Raw genomic sequence first — 19,403 nt, forward strand, 5'->3', positions numbered from 1 at the left:
TCACTGGAACGTCAAACTTCCTATGTGATTATGTATTAGTATTTGTTATTATTGTTTTAATATTTTTTTCTACTTTTCAACTGATTATGTACAAAAATAATTCAGTATATTGGAGTGTGATTCATTCATAACTGCATGCTCTTTTGTTCTTTAAAAAGAAGAAAATCAATAAAACTATTTAATGAAAACAATTTAATTGATTGGCAGAGCTATTAAATAGAGAGCTGCCTTCCGGCTATGAAATATTCAAGTTTAAAACCCTGGCAACAAATTTCTCTGCCTGTGTTAATGTTTCTACAGATAATGATCCCGCTTCACAAAGCTTTAACTTGTGAGCTATGAAAAGGTATTTTCAAAACAAAGCTTACTGTTAATATAACAGTCTAGGACAGTTTTCTTTTTTTAATCCTTCAAAAAAGAGAATTAAACAGTCTTCTTTTTATGAAAGCTTTTTGAATATTTAACGTAGTGCATGGCATTTCAGAATCGCTGTAAATAAACAATATGCATTGTTATTTTTTCTTATTAGTTGGCTTCTTTTTGAAGAGCCTGGTTTCTGTGGATGTTCCTGTATCTTGGAGCCAGGAGAATACCCCTGCCCAGAGTCCTGGGGCTTTCAGCATCCTATAGTCGGATCACTTAGGCCACTGAAAATGGTAATTAGTGATGCATTTAAAAAAAAAAAAAAAAACATTCAAATATAATACTCAACTTTTTTTATGAGTTTCTTCCTTGCAATACTGTTTTTCCCTTTCCCTTTTCTTTAGAGCAGGTTGCTATTTACAGGTGCAGTATATCTGCTGTGCATCGGCTTATCTCCATTAAGTAAGCACTTAAGGTGCTACCCTAATCATCGTTGAGCTGAATATTTAGTAAGAACATGTTCTCTTAACTTTGGTCCGCAAAGCATTTCAAAAGATTTCTTTCTGCTGTGCCTCTTGACCAGGGCTGCTCTGTAGAGTTATACCTTCAGGAACTCCCAAGCTATGTGTAGATTTGCAGTTTTGTGCTCTTGACTTACGATTGCAAGTTATATGCTAAATCTGTGTGACTCTTAATAAAATGGATTTCAAGTTGCTGCAGGGCATTGTTATTTGCAGCCAGAACACTTAAAGATACAGCTAATAATTGTTTTTTTAAATTCAAATCTTTGTGTTTTTCTAGGGTGGACTGAAGGTAGAGCATCCTAATGAGCCCAAGGTAAGATGTATTAAATGAAGGCACACACAGAAGGTTGCTAGAATTGTGTCTTAGAATTAAATACAAGTTTATTTAGATTTAATCCAGTGTTTCTCAAATTAATAGTCAAGAAACAAACTCAATCATATAGCAGTACTGGATTGCAGTACAGTATTTTGAATGTTTTTTTTTTTTTTTACCCCAATGTGTATTAGTTCTAAAGAGGACGTAACCTATAACAAGCATTGTAAAACAACACTAGTTGGTGGTCTACCTTAAAGGAATCCATTAGTTCAGATGCTGCTGTTTTGTTTTTTTCTTTGTTTTGTTTTTAAGGTTTGTCTTCTGAATAATGGCCATTCAACTGTTTTTTTTTTCAGGCTATTGTTTATGAGAAGCCATTTTTTGAAGGGAAGCATTTGGAGATTGAAAGTGATGCTTTTAGCTTCAATGAAGGTGATGACAGTGAAGATTGCGTCACCTGTTGGGTAAAGAAATTGGGATCTGTTGGCTCAGTTAAAATCCTGCGAGGCATGTGAGTATTGTAATATTTACCTTGACATATATGTAATGTCCTAATCATGAAGGTATGAGAATAGCTTTACTTTATAATAAATAGTATGTTTCAAAAAAAAAAAAAATCAGTTCACTAAAATGTTCTGTTTAAAAAAATTAAAATAAAAAAAAGCATATTATTGCAAACAAAACAAAAAAAGTATATTTTTTTGCAGCTGGGTGGGATATGAGAAGCCAGGTTTCGAAGGGCATCAGTATTTGATGGAGGAAGGACAGTTTGAAAATTGGAAAGACTGGGGTGGTTACTGTGAGCAGCTCCAATCTTTACGACCCATAATCGCAGTAAGTACAGGGCTCTACGTTTTAGATTTTTAACTACTGGCCCCTCGGGCCACTGACCTAGTGTTTTTACTGGCCCGGATGCAATTTTATCTGGCCCAATATATTTATATATTTCAGTATGTTTCTGTGTATGGTAACCAAAGAGAGCCCACTCTCAAAAGAAAAGTGGCTAAACGAAGCCTTTCAATGTATGTTACTTCAGCTACTTAACATGTATATCCTGTCTTCCTTGTTTTGAATTTTTTTACAGGTAATTGAATAAACGAAGTAACTCGACTTAGATTCATCTGATGTCAGTACTTGATGGCTAATTGTAATTAGTAATGTTAAACTATTGTAATTACTGGAATGTATTTTCTATTTTGGCCAGGTTGCAATATTTACACTAAGATTATGTTATAAATATTATTTGTTAGCATTAAACAGATGTAGAATATTTAGATTATTTGGTGGTTTGCGCAATATTATGCTCTTGTTGCCTTAATTGGAAGAGATACGCGCTGTGACATTGCTGCTTTTTGAGTTCTGTGTATTTTAATTCAGTAAACAAAAGAAGAAAAAAAAAACGTGTGCCTAAGGAAATAGGGTACAGAGCGAAGAAATCTCGTCTTTGACATTGTTTGAACACTTTGTGAACCCGGCTAAACTTTACCAGTTTACACTGTTATGCTGTCTGCTTAGTCCACGTGCATTTGCCTTTTACTCATGGTAGCGTAAGGGACGAAGAGTTCGGGTAATCGAATACACAAAAAGGTTGCACCCTGCGTATTCAAATAGGAAACTATTTAAATTCCCATCCCTATAATAATAACCACTATTAAAACAATATTCATAATACAAAATAATAACAATCCTATATAGAGCATTGTCGCTTGTGTAGCCTCTCCCAAGTCAGCACCAATCTTGCTGAGTGATACCAGCGAGTCCTGGAAAGATTGTGAATGGCATTTTTGACCTGAACACATTAGATCCCAAATCCATCGTTACACCTTATTGTGAGCCTGGATATGATGTAAACGAAATGTTGAATTCACAACAAATAAAGCTGCTGTTTTATCTGCAAGTCTGGGAAACTGACGCCAGACAAGGCAAAACATTACTTTTTTGCTGTCATAATGAAGCCTCCACTCTAACTGTTCGTCTTCATTTTTTTCATAATTACATTATTTATGATTTATTGATTTCAGCGCTTTCCTTTTGGCTTATTGATCGCTTAGTTGTAGAAAACCTGATTTGTAAAAGATTTGCTGCGGGAACGAGTACCAACACAGCACTTAAGTACGCAGTATCAGATTCTGACTGTAGAGCAAATATGATGCGCTGTGGGGAAGTTAGGATTAGTTCGTAGTTATGGTTTTAAAAAATGGTTTGTAAATAACTTTCAGCTTTTTGACACACCCTGGATTCATGAAACGGAAGAATACGGACTATATATATATATATATATATATATATATATATATATATATATATATATATATATTATACTAGTGTAACCGGCCCAGTCGGGCCTGTGGTGCTTCATAACTACCGGCTAAACTGCGCTCTCTACTGGCTCCGGGCTGCCGGGCCATGGTTAATGTCGAACCCTGAAGTAAACATAAAACTACCAGAAGAAAAATCTGTTCATCATTTTACATACTGTCCATCGGATACGTAAAAATAATACATTGTGGTTTCTTTATTAAGGTCGGGGCATTATATACTGTATTAACAATGTCAGGTGTGTCTAAAACAGAGTTCAGTGAAAAAAAGTCTTGTTTCAGCTTTTAACAGTACAGTAATTCTATTAATAGCTTGCTTTCTTGTTTTCTTTTATTTAACATAGTTACGTAAAGGACAGTTTTTTTGTTGTCTGCAGTTGAATCCATTCTATCCTGCTAAATGCTGAATTTACTGTTTACACCCATGATAAATGTATATTGATCCTTTTCCATAAGTACCATTCATTTGGTAACATGTGTAAATGATACGTGCCAGAAGTCCATCAGTTAATTATTAGAGGGTATCATCATATCTTGCAGAATCGGACTTGACAGGTTCTACCATTTTATTTCTTGTTCTTTTATTAGATGAATTTGCTAACTGCAGTTTAATTTAGATTGTTTGTTTGTCTTTTTCCAGGACTTTTTGGCTCCACACATGAAGATGTACAGTGAGAAGGATTTTGGTAAAAAGGGTCACACCATTGACTTGCTGGGGCTGGTTCCAAACATGGAAGACACAGGCTTTGGTCAAATTACACAGTCTGCCGAAGTAATTAGTGGTGTGTAAGTAGTTAATTTTTTTCAGCAAATTTAGTAAATTAAAAAAGGAGCTGAACATTATAAATTGCTTTAAATATGGGGACTTGCATGCTGGTAAGAACAGGTAACTGAATTTTCAGACTGGTCAAAGTCAGCTTTAAAACTGCTCTAGAATGGCTTTCTGAGCTAATAATAAATATGCACAATATTTCCAGTATGTTTAATTATTTTGTGTTATACAGTATACAAAAGGGTTGATGCAATCAAAACTAGACAATATGCAAAAGGGTTGATGCAATCAAAACTAGACAATATGCAAAAGGGTTGATGCAATCAAAACTCATTCTAAATTATTGAATCGCTTACAGTATTTAGCTGTCCAGTGAAATGCATATCAACAGTAATATGGTTTCACATAGCAAGCATTCCGATTATTGTGAACAAATGCCTTGGTGACTTGTTCTCTGGACTAGTGGTTCCCAACTTTTTGGGGTATGCGGACCCCTTCTGAACCTGCAAAGATTTTGCGGACCATCATGTCTAAAGCCCCTTTCATACTGGCATGCTCTACCCAGGTCGGCACATACCTGGGACAGGACCCGGTGTCATGCGGTTCAGGAATTCGATTTCACTCTACTATTGGTAAAGTAGGGTTGACCAGGGTGACAGACGCAAGTAAACAATACACATATCAATGCCCCGGAAGCAGCTTGTTACAGATGCTTCCATCCAAGCTTGTCTGGATTGAACCTTCGGCCCAAATTTTGGTTAGAGCAAATGTTTCTTCATGTGAAGAAGCCCAGAAAGGGTTAGATGGAAGTAAACCTTTTTGATAAATTGATTTGCCAACTTTAGTTTTACAAAATGAAACAAACATATTTGTTTAAATTTCTGAGGCATTCTCATTTGGTTTCAATGAATGGGTGTGGCAGAGCACAGCTCTGCTCTTTAGAAATTGACAGGGATGGGGTTAAATTCCCCTGCCTGCCTGGGTTCATTGTGTTCAGGTGGCTGGGGTTGATTAGATGATTAGTTTAATTAACGATCAATCGGCACCCAGCCACCTGACATAAAAGGAGGGCTCTGCTTCCCATTAAAGAGGAGGGAGTTGAGGAAGCAGGTTGGTGGTTTGTTGTGGTATTTTTGAAAGTTTGAAAGTTTTTGAATCCAGTGAAGGCATTGCCCAGCCTGGAAACCTTTATTTTTGTGAATTTTGTTTTTTTGTTTTATTTGTGTTTAAAGATTTTTTTGTTTTGGCCTTGTGCACCTGTATTTTTGTTTATTTATAATAAAATTAGTTTTTTTTTTAACTGCAGACTGTTTCTGGGCCTCTGTCCACTCGCCAGCCTGCCACAATGGGAAATAATTCAAATGTGAAAAATATATTACTAAAGCAACAAGTTAAAGGAGAGTAGAAACACAGATCCTTCTTCACAACCAAGTTCAGGCTAAGTGCATCTGTACTGCGACTGCTAGCACAGAAGGCCACTGCTACTCTACAATTTTTCAAATTTAATGGACTATACTGCACCACTCTAGCAGCAGGTTGGGTCAGTTTGAATTTCACAATGGGCATGTTTTAGTGTTCATGCCTCACTTCCTCCCTGTCAATGAATCCCCTGCAGGCTTGTAAATGGTTATTAAAGATCTGATATGCTGATGGATAGTGTGTGGGGGGGGTAGATCTTTTATTAATAATAAACTGGGCCAAATCCGAAAGGTCATTGAACAGGCATTTGGACTATTGCAAGGGAGGGGGCGGATACTACTGAAGCGTGCTGAAGTGAACCACAAGCTTGTTCCCCAGATCATTACAGCCTGCTGTGTCCTGCACAATCTGTGCCAGGACCATAAGAAAGTGTTCAAGCGAACAGAGGAACAGCTACCTCAGCCTCCACCAAAAAATGCACAACAGCGATATGAAGAGGGTCCTGCTATTAGAGATGCATTGATGGCTTTTTTTTGTAACCTGACGGTGTACTTTTGCTTTATATCACATTTTTGTTTCATTGCTTATTTTGTATCTCTTTATACCAAATACAGCCCTCTTGTATGACTGCTTCTGCTTCATAAATAATTGGAATATTGAGTAGTGTTGTTGATTCCCAAAAATAAGTCGTGAAAGTTACACACCACATTTTATTTTGAGAGTGGGTTAAACAATGTTTGTGTTGCGCGTTGCATCGACTGCCTCATCTATCCTCTCCCTTGTGGATATTATGGACATAAGTGGAGGATGGAGACGGGTTTTGCTCAGACATAAGCAACTAGGAGAAATTGCATTGGAGTACAGTTATACACATTGAAATATAGTACTGTGACAGGGTCTTCCTCGAGTCACGCGTGTGGGTAGCCGCTGTTCAAGCATACAGAGAGACAGAGGTGGTGTTGAAATGCCGGCACAGGCGCTCAGGATTTATTAACAACAAAAAGAAAGTGAAAGTAAAATAAATGCGGTCATGTGACGTTACCAGCGATGGTAACGCACAGAGGATAAATACAGTAAACCGTACAAAAAGTGCAAAATAAAACACAATACCCCAAACTATAACTCAAAAGGTGCCGTGAAAACGGCAGGCCTTGCAGCAGCTAAACAATTAAATCAATTGTAACAATTAACACAAAAACATACAATAAACTACATATTTCACTGTGCAAGGCTTACGCTTTGCCACAAGTACTTAGTAGTACTTTACAATAAAGATGTTTTGACAGTTGTTTGGAAAGCTATTTGCAAGTGTATTCTGAAATACTGTACAGTAGCTGTAACCACCTGAATTCACAAGCCCACAATGCATTTTATCAAACATTTTTAGTAATAGTTTTAGAAACTTGGTAAATACAATCTGTATGATATTTTACAAACACATTTAGGTCCATGTATGATTAGCATTAGGGAAAGTTCTAGGGAAGACAGAGAAAAAAAGTGGGGTTATCTGCAACATCAATCTGATAAAGGTAATACTGCAATCCTCTTTGGACCATGGTAACTTATATATTCCCATGCGACTTTTATAGCAGCTTTAGTAAAGGACTTAAACAAGCTAATTAACATGCTCACGAGAAACTTGTGTTTACACGTGTAAGTGGGTGTTGATTTCACCAGCATTTCCTGGAATCTCACAAAAAATTGAGACTTTCACGGTAAAATACTGAGACCGTTTTTTGGGACATTTTCACGAGTTTTCCCTGCCAAGTTTCACGCGCATTCTCCATACACGTGAAACAAACCAGCATGTGAACTGGCCTAGTGTTAACGAGTAAGTAACCAACAATCAATAAAATCATCACTTCTGTGAAGTTCCATGCCCTAGTTAGAAGTTTAGTGTTCTGTATTTTATCAGATTTACAAATATTACTGTTAGACATATGCTAGAATTTTTGCATCTGAAATATATTGCATATATTTTTAAACACAACTTTTGCATCCACATGCACCCTCTGACATTAATGCAGGGATTGTAAAACTACTTTAAAAACAGTACACCGTATTATATACAAAGTGTGTAATTTATTAAGAGCATAATTATGAAGTGACCCTGCTTTATAACTGATCTGACAAACTGTACCTCTTTATTACTGTAATAATGGACTTCATTTTAAAGTTGTCTACTTTTTAATAGTACTTGTAGATCAAGTTTTGTGTCTACAGGGGAATGTATGGTAACAACACACTCCTTTGAGAACTACAGTCCGACACAGCCTAAATATTTCTGACCTCTGCCTATCTTGTTTTAATAGATGGGTTGCTTTTGAGGGTCCTGGTTTTTCTGGGCAACACTATGTCCTGGAAAAAGGAATGTACAGTAGCTTTGAGGACTGGGGAGCCCAAACCTTCAAGCTCTCCTCTGTTCAGCCCATATTTCTGGTAAGTGTGCAGTATTCACTGAATGCTAGTACTCTAATGTGTGCTTTATGAAGTCCTCTCAAACATTTGAGGGATATTTGCCTGGGGCCAGGGTGCAACAAGTCTTGTGTTAAGTTACCCACTGATCTGTGTTTAAGCCCTGCAAACCCATAGCACCGGATGGAAAAAAAAAAAAAATACCATGTAGCGTACCTCATGTAGTCCCATTTTCATGTAAAAAGTCAGTGCAGGGAGAAAGCATTTGTCATGTGCAAAAAGCTCATTCCAATTGTAGAGACAGAGGTGTTGTAAGGTACAGTTGCTTGTGGTTCTGTGAGTCAACAGAGATTGTTTTGTTGTGATCTCTGCTCTAATTTATTTTTTATTTCAATTTGTTTAGGAGAACATATATGGATCGAAGGTGAAATTTCGGGTAAGAGCGCATGTTTTTACTGTAATAAACAGCACTTTTACATACCACTGGAAACATTTGGGTAGCAACTTGGAGACATTAAATAGAAGGAACATTTTCATTAATACGGGGATGGAAATAAGACTCCCATTGCATACCAGTTAGATCATTCCTGGTTTTACTTTGAGTTTTATAAGACACACCTGAGCTTGTTACCTGTACACTGTCAAGCTTGTAGTAAAACATGGACTAGGTGAAACTGCTATGCAATACAAGTCTTGTTTTCATACCTGTAAATTGTATAATTTTGTATTTCGGGTACATCTGTTGTTTTCTCATTAAGCGGTCGTGCCCGTTGACAGCGGGGGCGCCTACTAAAGTCAAGGTCAACTTCCACACAGTAGAGCTTGCATCATGAGGGCACTGTCTCTATTAGAAAAAAACATTTTCTCATTATTTTTTTTTAAACTGTCCCTTTAAAAACCTAGATTTACTTTGAACTTGTAGTGGTTCTGCTGAGCTTTAGGAAAATAGTCCATAACATTTTCATAAAGGATCACATACATAATTACAGAAGAAAAGAAGCAACTTCATAAATAAATTACTTTTTGCTTGTCAGAGTTGCTTGTAGTTTCTCTGGACAGTGCCAGATACCTGAATGGAGCGATATTACCGAACAGTCCATGTCCTGGTTTGTTGTTGAAAGGTGCTGAGCTCCAGTCGAGCTGACAGGCTGTGATTGGCTGATGCAGCAGTGGCAGGACTGGTTGTTTCTGCAGTTGCAAAGTATTGATTGTCTGTTTTTGGTTGACAATAAAATTAATTTGGACCAGTTGTGTCTTTTGTTTAGTATTTGCTGCCCAATAGATGTGAACTGAGCTTCCATAGTGGCAAATCAAAATGAAAAAGACTGTACTTTTGCAGATTGATTTTAAATTTGATTCACAGTTGATACCTTGATGTAGCAGCGGGCATCTAACATCTGAAAGAAGCCCGCTAGAGCTGGAAGCTGATTAGTACTGAATCGTTTTCTGATGAATGTAAAGGGTAAATACTATAGTAATACTATAGTGTGAATGCAGTGAATTGCATTACTATTTAACATTCTTGTTGCTAAAGGTTCAATTGTTCTCGGAGCCTGATTTCCAAGGTAGCAGTCAGACACTGGAAGAAAGTGCGTCAGTGCTTCCTGAAGGAATCTCTGTGAAGTCATGCAAGGTTTTGACTGGCAGGTAAAGTGTGTTCACTGAAATAAAACATGCATGCTCAGCACATACAAGTAATTTAAAAGATTCGTTTTTATTAGTGTTGTGTGAACATGTGCTGATTGTTTTCACCAGCTGGGTGGTATACGAAGAGGAGATGTTCGGGGGGAAACAATATTTGGTGGAAGAAGGAAATTACCCTGACCTGACTGCAATTGGCTGTCCCAGTCTGAACACATGCATCAAATCTGTACAGATTCTAGGTTTTGTAAGCACATCTTTGCATATTCCAATTGTTATGTAGTCTACTCACTGTGTGCTAAACTTTTTTTTTTTTTTTTTTACACTAATGGACATACAGTCGATCTTAATTGCCATACTGCTGTTGTAGAATTAGTCATAGAATGCCTGTATGTGCCTATCTTTATTAGAACACTTACTGGCACAAAGATCCACTTTAACAAGAGCAGTGTCTGACTTGTTAATAATAAATACGATTATTGTTTGGGTTTTGCAAGCTACAAAGGAATGTGTTGTCAGCATTTTGCTTTTAAAGCTGACAAATCTAAGCGCTTTCAGTAATTTTTGGTCTTCCAATGTGTCCTTCCGCTATCCAGACTGCATATGCCACTATTAGTCTGGTTACTTTGCATTGTAATGTAGTTCTGCTTGTGGACAGTTGTTGAAATGGTCCATGGTTGCAAATATTGACGTCTGAACTACTGCCCAAGACATAAAAGAATGGTGATTTGAGCTCTGGGATGAGGCCTTCAAAACAGTACTGAAAACTACAACTTGCGTTATGTATTACAGGTTTATGAAAACAATACAGTACAAAATTACACCAATTTCAGATGTTAGAAATAATTAAGCAATTAAACTAATTAAAACCCTTCACAAACAAAATAATTTGTGAATTCCAGAACAGCTGTTATATATGTGTCATTTTTGTTTATTTCTTTTGTTTGGCAGGAATTTTCTGAGCCATACATTATGCTTTTTGCAAAAGAAAACTTCAGAGGGAAGAAAATTGTTCTAAAGGACATGGCTGCCAACCTACAGTTACTGGGGTTCAATGCCCACATCTTCTCTGTGCAAGTGGGTGGAGGAATGTAAGTGCAATTCTGTATTCAGGCTTTGCCAGAAATTTCCATTTCAAAGCGTTATGAGCCGCACCCAATCTAAATGCAAATTGTAATGACTCAGTATGTGTTTTTTTCCCACGCTGAAAGATTTAAAAAATATCTGTCATGGGTCCTATTTTGAAACAAGTGCAAATAAAAACATTCATAGAGCAGTATACAAAAAATGTGTGAAACTATGTAGAATAATACTTGGACTGCTCCTTTAGCAACAAAATGGTATTTATGGCATCTTCTTAGTACAATGTTAAAATTGCTTTATCTCACTTGTTTCACTGTATGGCCTCATCTGTTCATTGTTTCAAAGCAGATGTGTGTTTTGCAGATACCAGTGTGAACTGGTACATGGATGATAGTGTGTTGGAGTGTTTAAGACTTAAGTTTTAAGGCTGACACACACCAAATGCAATGTGATTTCTCTTTGGACAACAAGATGCTTTCGCAGCAACATGACCATACACACCTGTAACACAGATGCGACAGGTTTGAAAACTGCCAGATCTATACAACTATTCAAAATTTTCAACATATTGGTCAACATGATGTGGAAGTTAGGAGTGTCTTCTCTGATGATATTTCAACATATATGGCAATAAATCATACACGGCAGGCTTATCCAGTTCCTTCGTAATGGACTCTCATATCTTGTCTTTTAAATCTGTTTCTTTTTTAATTGCCATTACCTTTGTCATAAAGCTCTGGGTATTTTTCCACAACAAGTATTATTGTTTCTTCTGTCATTTTGGATGTTGCTTCACCCTGCTGGACCACGTGCATTAAAGCTGTTCTCTGATTGGCCAATTCCGTAGTTGTCGTGCGACAAATTGCAATAAATAGGATTCAGTCCTATTTATTTGTCGTCACTCAGGTGCCACTCCCCGCATTGTCCGTCGTGTCGCCTGTGGTGTGGTATAGGGTCTATTAATTTTGTCACATCGCTGCACAGTTTTTCTTGTTGCATTGCGTCTGGTGGGTAGCAGACTTTACTCATTCACGGTCTGCTAGAAAAGAAGAAACTGTGGATCTTTTTAGTCCCTTCTAGGTTTAACAATTTCAGTGTTTAGTCATATATCTGTCTAAGGCCAGTCCTCTGAATCATCATCTAGCTGGGAGTGGCAAGTCATTTTACATTAGAGACACATGGGTAAGTAATTTTGTAAAATGTTTACTTTCCAACTCCATCTTTCAGCCAAAATAATGTGTTTGAATGTTGAATGATTTTTTGATTAATGAGCCACCTTGTATTGCAGTTTTAAATGTAAATGCTGTAAGATTAGAGATCCTAGAAAGATTTTTCAGAACTTAGTTATTGCCTTACATAAGTCTTGAGTAATAATAATAATGTTTCAACAGGTGGGTTGTTTATGAACAGATTAATTATAGAGGAGAGCAGATGTTACTGGCACCAAGTGAAATACCATCCTGGCACAGATACAGTGGGTGGCACAAGATAGGCTCCTTACGGCCTGTGTTTCAGGTAAGGACGGCTGCTGCTGGTGGTTGTTTTTTTCAGTATTTCTCTAATCATTGCTTATTAAATAATTTGTTTATTAGTGCTGTTATAATACAGAAACTACAACTATGAGTGTATAGTTTCAGAACACAATAATGTATTTCATTGTATCGCTCTGCGTAACGCTCTGTCTAATTGCCCTCAAGGTACCATAGCTTCTAGTTTTTTGCTTCAGCAAATACAACGAGGAATTACATATTTTCACTGAGATAATGGGTAATAAGAAACTTATATTAACACAAATAGAGCCAGATTCAGCTAAGGAGAGCTGAAAACAAACAATAACACAGCACAATAACATTCTAAAAAGCAACATGTACAACAGGAGAATCAAAATAAACATTCTTTATTTTTAAATATTGTGCCCAGTAAACACAGCTTTTACACACACTGTATCATTCATGCTGAATATATGCATCTCACACTTGCAGCTTCTGGGGGATCTATATGAAGGCTCCTGTCTTTCTGATTGATAGTATCTTGCTTGAAACATACAGTTACATTAGAAACTTGCATAGGTACAGTAAGAATTAGTTTCTTAAAAAATAAACAAAAGATGATTCTTATCTTTATATTTAGAATTCTGTACAACACTGGTAAATGATAAGCTACATCTATATCAAAACTGGTCTGAAACATTTTTCAATTCGCTCCACAGAAACAAGTATTCTTTAAACTTCGGAACAGGGCAACAGGCACCCTCATGTCAGTGACAGGCAGTCTGGAGGATATTAAACTGTCAAGAATCCAGGCTGTGGAAGATACTGGAGCTGAGGACCACATCTGGTCTTTCCGAGAAGGACTGCTCAGATGCAAGGTACTTATTACTTTATGTATTTATTTATTTTTTTAAATCTTTCACATTTGCCTTTCGTTCAGCATGGGTTCTTTAACTGACCTTTTAGCGAAGAAACTGGTTTGGGTGAATGCTAATCCTGTTACTATTGCGTCATCATCATAGCAAAAATACTTAAGTGAAACATTTAAATGGTACTGTCACTTATATTTACATAGAACAAGAAGACAAATAAGAGGGACGCTTGTTGTGTCTTTCAGCAATCCTCTGTCACAGAAAAGTAAAAAGCAGCCAAGCAATTAGTGTGATGTACAGTTCCTTGGAATTTCCAAGGCAAAGTTCCTCTCTGTGTGTGTGTGTGAATATGTACGTATGTATGTATGACCTTTGTGTATTTAGGGGGGCTGGAGCCGAGACTCCTCCCCGGAGTCATCCCGCTAAAATATCTGTCAGTCAACCTTTAATTACCTGTCAGTCAGCCTATTTAAACCGTAGCCAGCTTCCTAATTCTCGTCTTGCTTTTCAGTTTGCGGGGTCCATGCAGACTTGCAGACCAAATCTTAAAACAAAACCTCTGTTTTCAATTGGCATAAAATACTTACCGAGGCAGCTTTTGTTTTCATCTGACTCAGATGAAGAAATTTTCTCTCCTTCTGGCTCTCTTCCTTCAACATATAATCCACCAAAAAAACTTTCCAAGAAATCCGCCCATCCTGCTTCTCCTCCATATGACAATGCTGCTGCTGCAATCCCTGCTTATCCAACTGTGCCCGCTGCCATTTTTCTTCACTGCGCAAAAGGCATTAAACCTGAGGGTGATTCTTGAGCACAACTTTTTTTTAGGATTAGCCCATTGAAAAACTTGTGAAAGCCTTTTCAAATTGCTCATTGAAGCAGGATCGATCGGGCTGCTTTATTTGTTTTATATTGCAATTCTTTTGCTGCTTTTGGACAGCCTCAGATTATCTGTGCAATAATTTCAATTTCTCATTCTGATTTCCAAAGGATGCCGTTTTTTACATATGTTCAGGTTTGTGGCTATGCTTATTCAGGTTCCATTTGCCCTGTAATCTAAATGACATTCACTTTCTCCACGTATCTCCTGAAGCACTCTTAGAACACGTGTCTCTCATCTCAGCAATCGGCCTCTCCCTGTCACAGGGGAAAACCGTCGGTCCAGTTCACACTCTTGAGTTCCTAGGAACTTTTGATACTATTCGATTTGAAGCCTGACTGCCACCCAGTTTTAAATTGGAACACATTCACTCTCTCATTCAATCCTTTCAGATCTCTCCCCTACAGCACTGGAACATCCTGTCTCTGTTTTACAGTAACTTCAATGCTGCTCCCTTCTCCATACTTCACTTCATACTTCTATCAGTTTGGTGGTATTCTGTTAATCAGTAGTCCTCATATGTCTGGCCCCAGAAATCATAATGGTAACGAATGGTACATTGAAATTTCGTTCTGTTTGATATTTTATTTTTAAACACTGAAACTCAGAATCAATTATTGTAGGGTGACATTGGTTTTATGTTGGGAAATGTTTTTAAGAAAAATAAAAAACTGAAATATCTTGCTTGCATAAGTATTCAGTCAGTGGCTGGGAGTGGAGTAATGGTACACCAGTCAGCCATATCAAGAGCTCTGCATAACACTGGCCTGTATGGGAGGGTGGCAAGAAAGAAGCCGTTACTCAAAAAGTACCACCTGAAAGCACATCTGGAGTTTGCCAGAAAGCATGAGAGTGACACAGCTGCGATGTGGGAAAAGGTTTTGTGGTCAGATGAGACCAAGATAGAGCTTTTTGGCCAAAACTCAAAGTGCTATGTGTGGCGCAAACCTAACACTGCCCATGCCTCAAGACACACCATCCCTACAGTGAAGTATGGTGGTGGCAGGATCATTCTGTGGGGATGCTTCTCATCAGCAGGGACTGGGCATCTTGTTACAATTGAAGTAAGAATGGATGGAGCAAAATACAGGAAAATACTGCAAGAGAATCTGCTTCAGTCCGCTAAAAAACTGAAGCTTGGGAGGAAATTCACCTTTCAGCAGGACAATGATCCCAAGCACAAGGCCAAAGCAACATTGGAGTGGCTCAAGAACAAAAAGGTGAATGTCCTACAGTGGCCCAGTCAAAGTCCCAATCTCAATCCCATTGAGAATCTGTGGCACTATTTGAAAATTGCGGTCCACAAGCATCGTCCAACCAACCTGAACAACCTGGAGCAAATATGCCAAAAAGAATGGGCCAAAATCACTCTGACACTGTGTGCAAAGCTGGTACATACTTACCCAAGAAGACTTAAAGCTGTTATTGCAGTGAAAGGTGGCTCTACCAAATATTAATGTGTGGGGGTTGAATACTTATGCAAGCAACATATTTCAGTTTTTAATTTTTCTTAAAAATATTTCCCAACATAAAACCAATGTCACCTTACAATAATTGATTCTGAGTTTCAGTGTTTAAAAAATAAAATATCAAACAGAACGAAATTTCAATATACCATTTGTAATTCAGTAATATGAGGGAATTGGTCAGGGGTCTGAATACCTTTGCAAGGCACTGTATATATATATATATATATATATATATATATATATATATATATATATATATATATATATATATATATAAATTATAATAATTAATCACTACATTTCTTTTCTAACTAACACTTTTCTCTCTTCTTTACTTTGGTGGCACAGTTGCGGGGAGCCAGGGGTCCTCTTTTGGGGGGCAAGTAAAGCTCATTTCCTGACCTGAGAGACTGACTGCGCCGCAGTGTCCTCTGAGAGAAAGGTTCCCACTGGTCAGAGGAGACCCCCAGCCAAATAACTTTTAACTATATTTTGTTTTCCATTCTTCTGCTAATCTATTCATTTGCACCCATGCCAGTCTCCCTCTTTGGAGAGCAGGCTACTCCCAACTTTCAACTGTATTATTATTTTTATTTATTTTATTTTACCTCTTACGTAATATAGCTTAATTGGTTTGCAATTAATATCAACAACGAATAAAGTGAAAAAAACAATAATTCTACAAAGTTATTGAGGAAATAAATCTGTTTGGATTAACAGAATATTTATTGTAAAAACTGTTCCTAAGGCTGTTACTTGTAGTGTGTTTTTTTTTGTTGTTTTTTTTTTTTTCACAGGCGGTAGAGGACTGTTGTTTAGAAACTACAGGAACCATTGTGATAGCTGGTTGCCGACTAGGCCTGTCACCAGAGCCAGGAAAAGAGAATCATTTCTGGAGCATCAGTCCTGATGGTTTAGTAAGATTTAGGATGAGACCGGATTGTGTTTTGGAAGTAAAAGGTAAGCTGCATATATTTTGTGTGTGATATTTTCAACCTTCCACATTACTCTGTCGCTTGGAGTGTGATAATGTTTTGTTTGCTAGTCCAGGCAAAGAAATGAAGAAATGTATATATATATATATATATATATATATATATATATATATATATATATATATATATAAACAAAAGGTCGTCAGCACCACACCCCAGAGTCTCTGTGAATACCCGAGACAAAACCAATGCCGCAATGTGGACCTAGCTTTAGAATACCCAAATAGTACCTGATTAACTGTACACTGAGTAAAGAAATCACTAGAGTGAACTTTCAATAAATGAGGTTTACTAGCAAGGCGTTGTGGACAGCACCACCTTAAAGTTTATTGCAGTAATACAGTATATAAAAACACCTGGTCACAAACAAATACTCAAATCTGGATTATCTGTTGACCTGACAAGTCTTTGTATTGGCTTGTATTTTTTATGTAAAATATGAGTCTGTGCGTGCACAGGTGTCTGGTAATATTGAGTTGTTACAGAATATTTTTCAGTATCATGTATCTTACTGGAGCAGCCACATTTCTAACTGCCACTAGGGGGCATTCAAGCTGCTCTTTCCCAAAGCTTTCTGAGCTGTAAAATCATATTTATGAATAAAATGCCTGGACATTTCTGTTGATTGTATCATGTAGAGATCTGATTCAGTGACCACTATACAAAATAAATGCAATTGTAATGTAATCTGTTATTAATTTTACATTTTTATTTTTACAGGAGGTCAACAATATGATAAAAACCAAGTGATCTTAAATACGTTTGATGAAAACAAACAGAATCAGAGATGGGATATGGAAATCCTGTAAACTGCTTTCACGCACAAACAGAAAAAGCCATGGTGTGCCAGCTTCTGATGGCGGGCTTAAATAATAAAGTTGATATCAGGTTCTTTGTACACTGCCTGACACCTATTAATATAAAAAAACGTTTTATTAGACACTATTTTTACTTCTATTCTGTATTCTTTAGTTCCATATGTAACCAACTAGAAGAAAAACATGTGAAAGCTTTCCTCCCAAGACAGACAGTGGTGGTGTGTACAGTGGTTTGCTGCTCTTGGGTATACAGCGTTACATTATGTACATTTTCCTCTTTGACTGCAAGTCATTTTTTGTTTGTTTTTTTTTTTTTTTTTTTTTTTTGGAAATGTAATAAACAAAGGGGTTGTGGCTTTCAATTTCTCCTTTTTTTCAAAACACTTTCAAATTATTTGTTTTAAAGGCTTTTCTAGTTCATTTTAGCAAAGGGCTGGTCCTAATAAGCAGTTTTCCATATTTCTGAAATGGCAGCACTATTAAGGTGCACTATCACTCCTGTCATTTAAAGATGCCTTATTTATTTTTTGGAATTCCCTTGACTTCTATAGAACACTCATAGCTGCACAGGGGTGTGGCCTCAATAAGAAAACACTCACGTTACTCACTAAAGGCTTCTGGAAGATACTTAAGTCCTCTGTTACGCGTTTGTTTTATAATAATGCTTGGCACAAACAACTAAAACAAAATAAATGTGAAACTAATGGTTTGTTTGCTGATTATAAAACAAATGTATCTCCCTATTTTTAACTGCACTGAATTGTTATAACTGCAGCCATGTCATGACACAAGTGAATGACACTATCATTCACATATTTAAATGAGTAGCCTATAGATATTTTTAATAAAGACTACAAAAATATTCTAAACCAGTGGCATTCATCCTAATAAATAACTTTGTTTTTGTACTGTGCTTGAGTTGTATGACTCTAGTCTATTTTTGTGGATGCGTGGGTTAGCATTTTATTCCATTAAAAGCTACACTTTTTCAAAGGTGTATATTAATTTTTAACATGAATAACCAACAAGTGAAAGCTGAAACTGGTATACTAAAGCACATTGTATATAGTATTACAATAAAACACATGGGTCTATTTAAACAACTTTATGGTTGTCGTTATGCAGGCCTTTACTCACAATTGACGTGATAGAACTGAGGTCACTTTTTATTAGTTTAATGGATTGATGGGTCACACTGGAGCAGTTTGTGACAGTGCAGCATGTTAAGAGATGAGAAGAATTTTGGGTCAGTCCATACAAACTGACTAACATAGGCATGACTCGACTGGCAGTAAAAATACACAATATCTCTCTTGCTTGACTGCATAGTGTCTCCTTTATTGTAACATTTTCTAACCACATATCAAATATGTAATTTAGCTTGCTGTGCACTTGAGTCTTGAGCTGAGAGGTCTCAAGTACATCTGGGTATTGCCTGTTTGTTTTAAAATCAGTGTTTTATCATTTGTCCGAGTCACTGTCATTCGAGTCCGAGTTAACATCATTCAAGTCCGAGTCACTATCAATTGAGTTTGAGTCACTATCATTCAAGTCCGAGTCACTATCATTTGAGTCCGAGTCACTGTCGTTTGAGTCACTATCATTTAAGTCTGAGTCACTATGGTTGCCACACAAAGTGACAAGTGCTAGTCCCACTACAAGGAACGTCCCGCTCCAGGAACCTACTACTCTACAGTAACCCCGTACTGTTTAGGGATCCACATACCCTAAGCTGGCTGACTTCTGTTGCTTCCGAAGTCCCGGCCTCCCAGTGACTCTGGGCTCTTCCGACAGACCTGGCTGGGCAGAGCCTTCACAGGCACAGTCTTGCAGTTTAAAGGGTCCTGTGGTAGCAGTTCCTGCAGAGCAGACGCTCCCCGCTTTGATGTAAACACACAGCGCCCGTCTGTGTGTCAATGGCATTGCAATCGCCCAGAGTTGTAGTGCAGCCGCTTTTTGAGCTCTGCGCAGCATCCCCAGGCATGCCCTTCAGCCAATCCAGATCTCACAATTATCTTAGCTCAGGGC

General features: G+C 37.3%; 1 protein-coding gene across 2 annotated transcripts in view; it reads left to right on the top strand.

Moving 5' to 3' along the window:
• The window catches only part of LOC121317409, a 72,215-nt gene extending 53,811 nt beyond the window's left edge, over positions 1-18,404 (top strand). The window contains exons 9-22 of one of the 2 annotated variants that reach the window (XM_041253310.1): positions 530-656; positions 1,165-1,200; positions 1,560-1,714; positions 1,911-2,037; positions 4,162-4,307; positions 8,025-8,151; positions 8,531-8,563; positions 9,662-9,774; positions 9,883-10,015; positions 10,720-10,859; positions 12,243-12,366; positions 13,061-13,219; positions 16,360-16,522; positions 17,278-18,404. In XM_041253310.1, the coding sequence (XP_041109244.1) occupies positions 530-656; positions 1,165-1,200; positions 1,560-1,714; positions 1,911-2,037; positions 4,162-4,307; positions 8,025-8,151; positions 8,531-8,563; positions 9,662-9,774; positions 9,883-10,015; positions 10,720-10,859; positions 12,243-12,366; positions 13,061-13,219; positions 16,360-16,522; positions 17,278-17,366 (1,672 nt within the window). In that variant the 3' untranslated portion in view covers positions 17,367-18,404. The remainder of the gene's footprint in view (positions 1-529; positions 657-1,164; positions 1,201-1,559; positions 1,715-1,910; positions 2,038-4,161; positions 4,308-8,024; positions 8,152-8,530; positions 8,564-9,661; positions 9,775-9,882; positions 10,016-10,719; positions 10,860-12,242; positions 12,367-13,060; positions 13,220-16,359; positions 16,523-17,277) is intronic. The other variant, XM_041253311.1, reaches the window with a different exon arrangement.
• The last annotated feature ends 999 nt before the right edge of the window (positions 18,405-19,403 follow it).

Source organism: Polyodon spathula, chromosome 6 (genome assembly GCF_017654505.1).
Source record: "Polyodon spathula isolate WHYD16114869_AA chromosome 6, ASM1765450v1, whole genome shotgun sequence".
NCBI lineage: Eukaryota > Metazoa > Chordata > Actinopteri > Acipenseriformes > Polyodontidae > Polyodon > Polyodon spathula.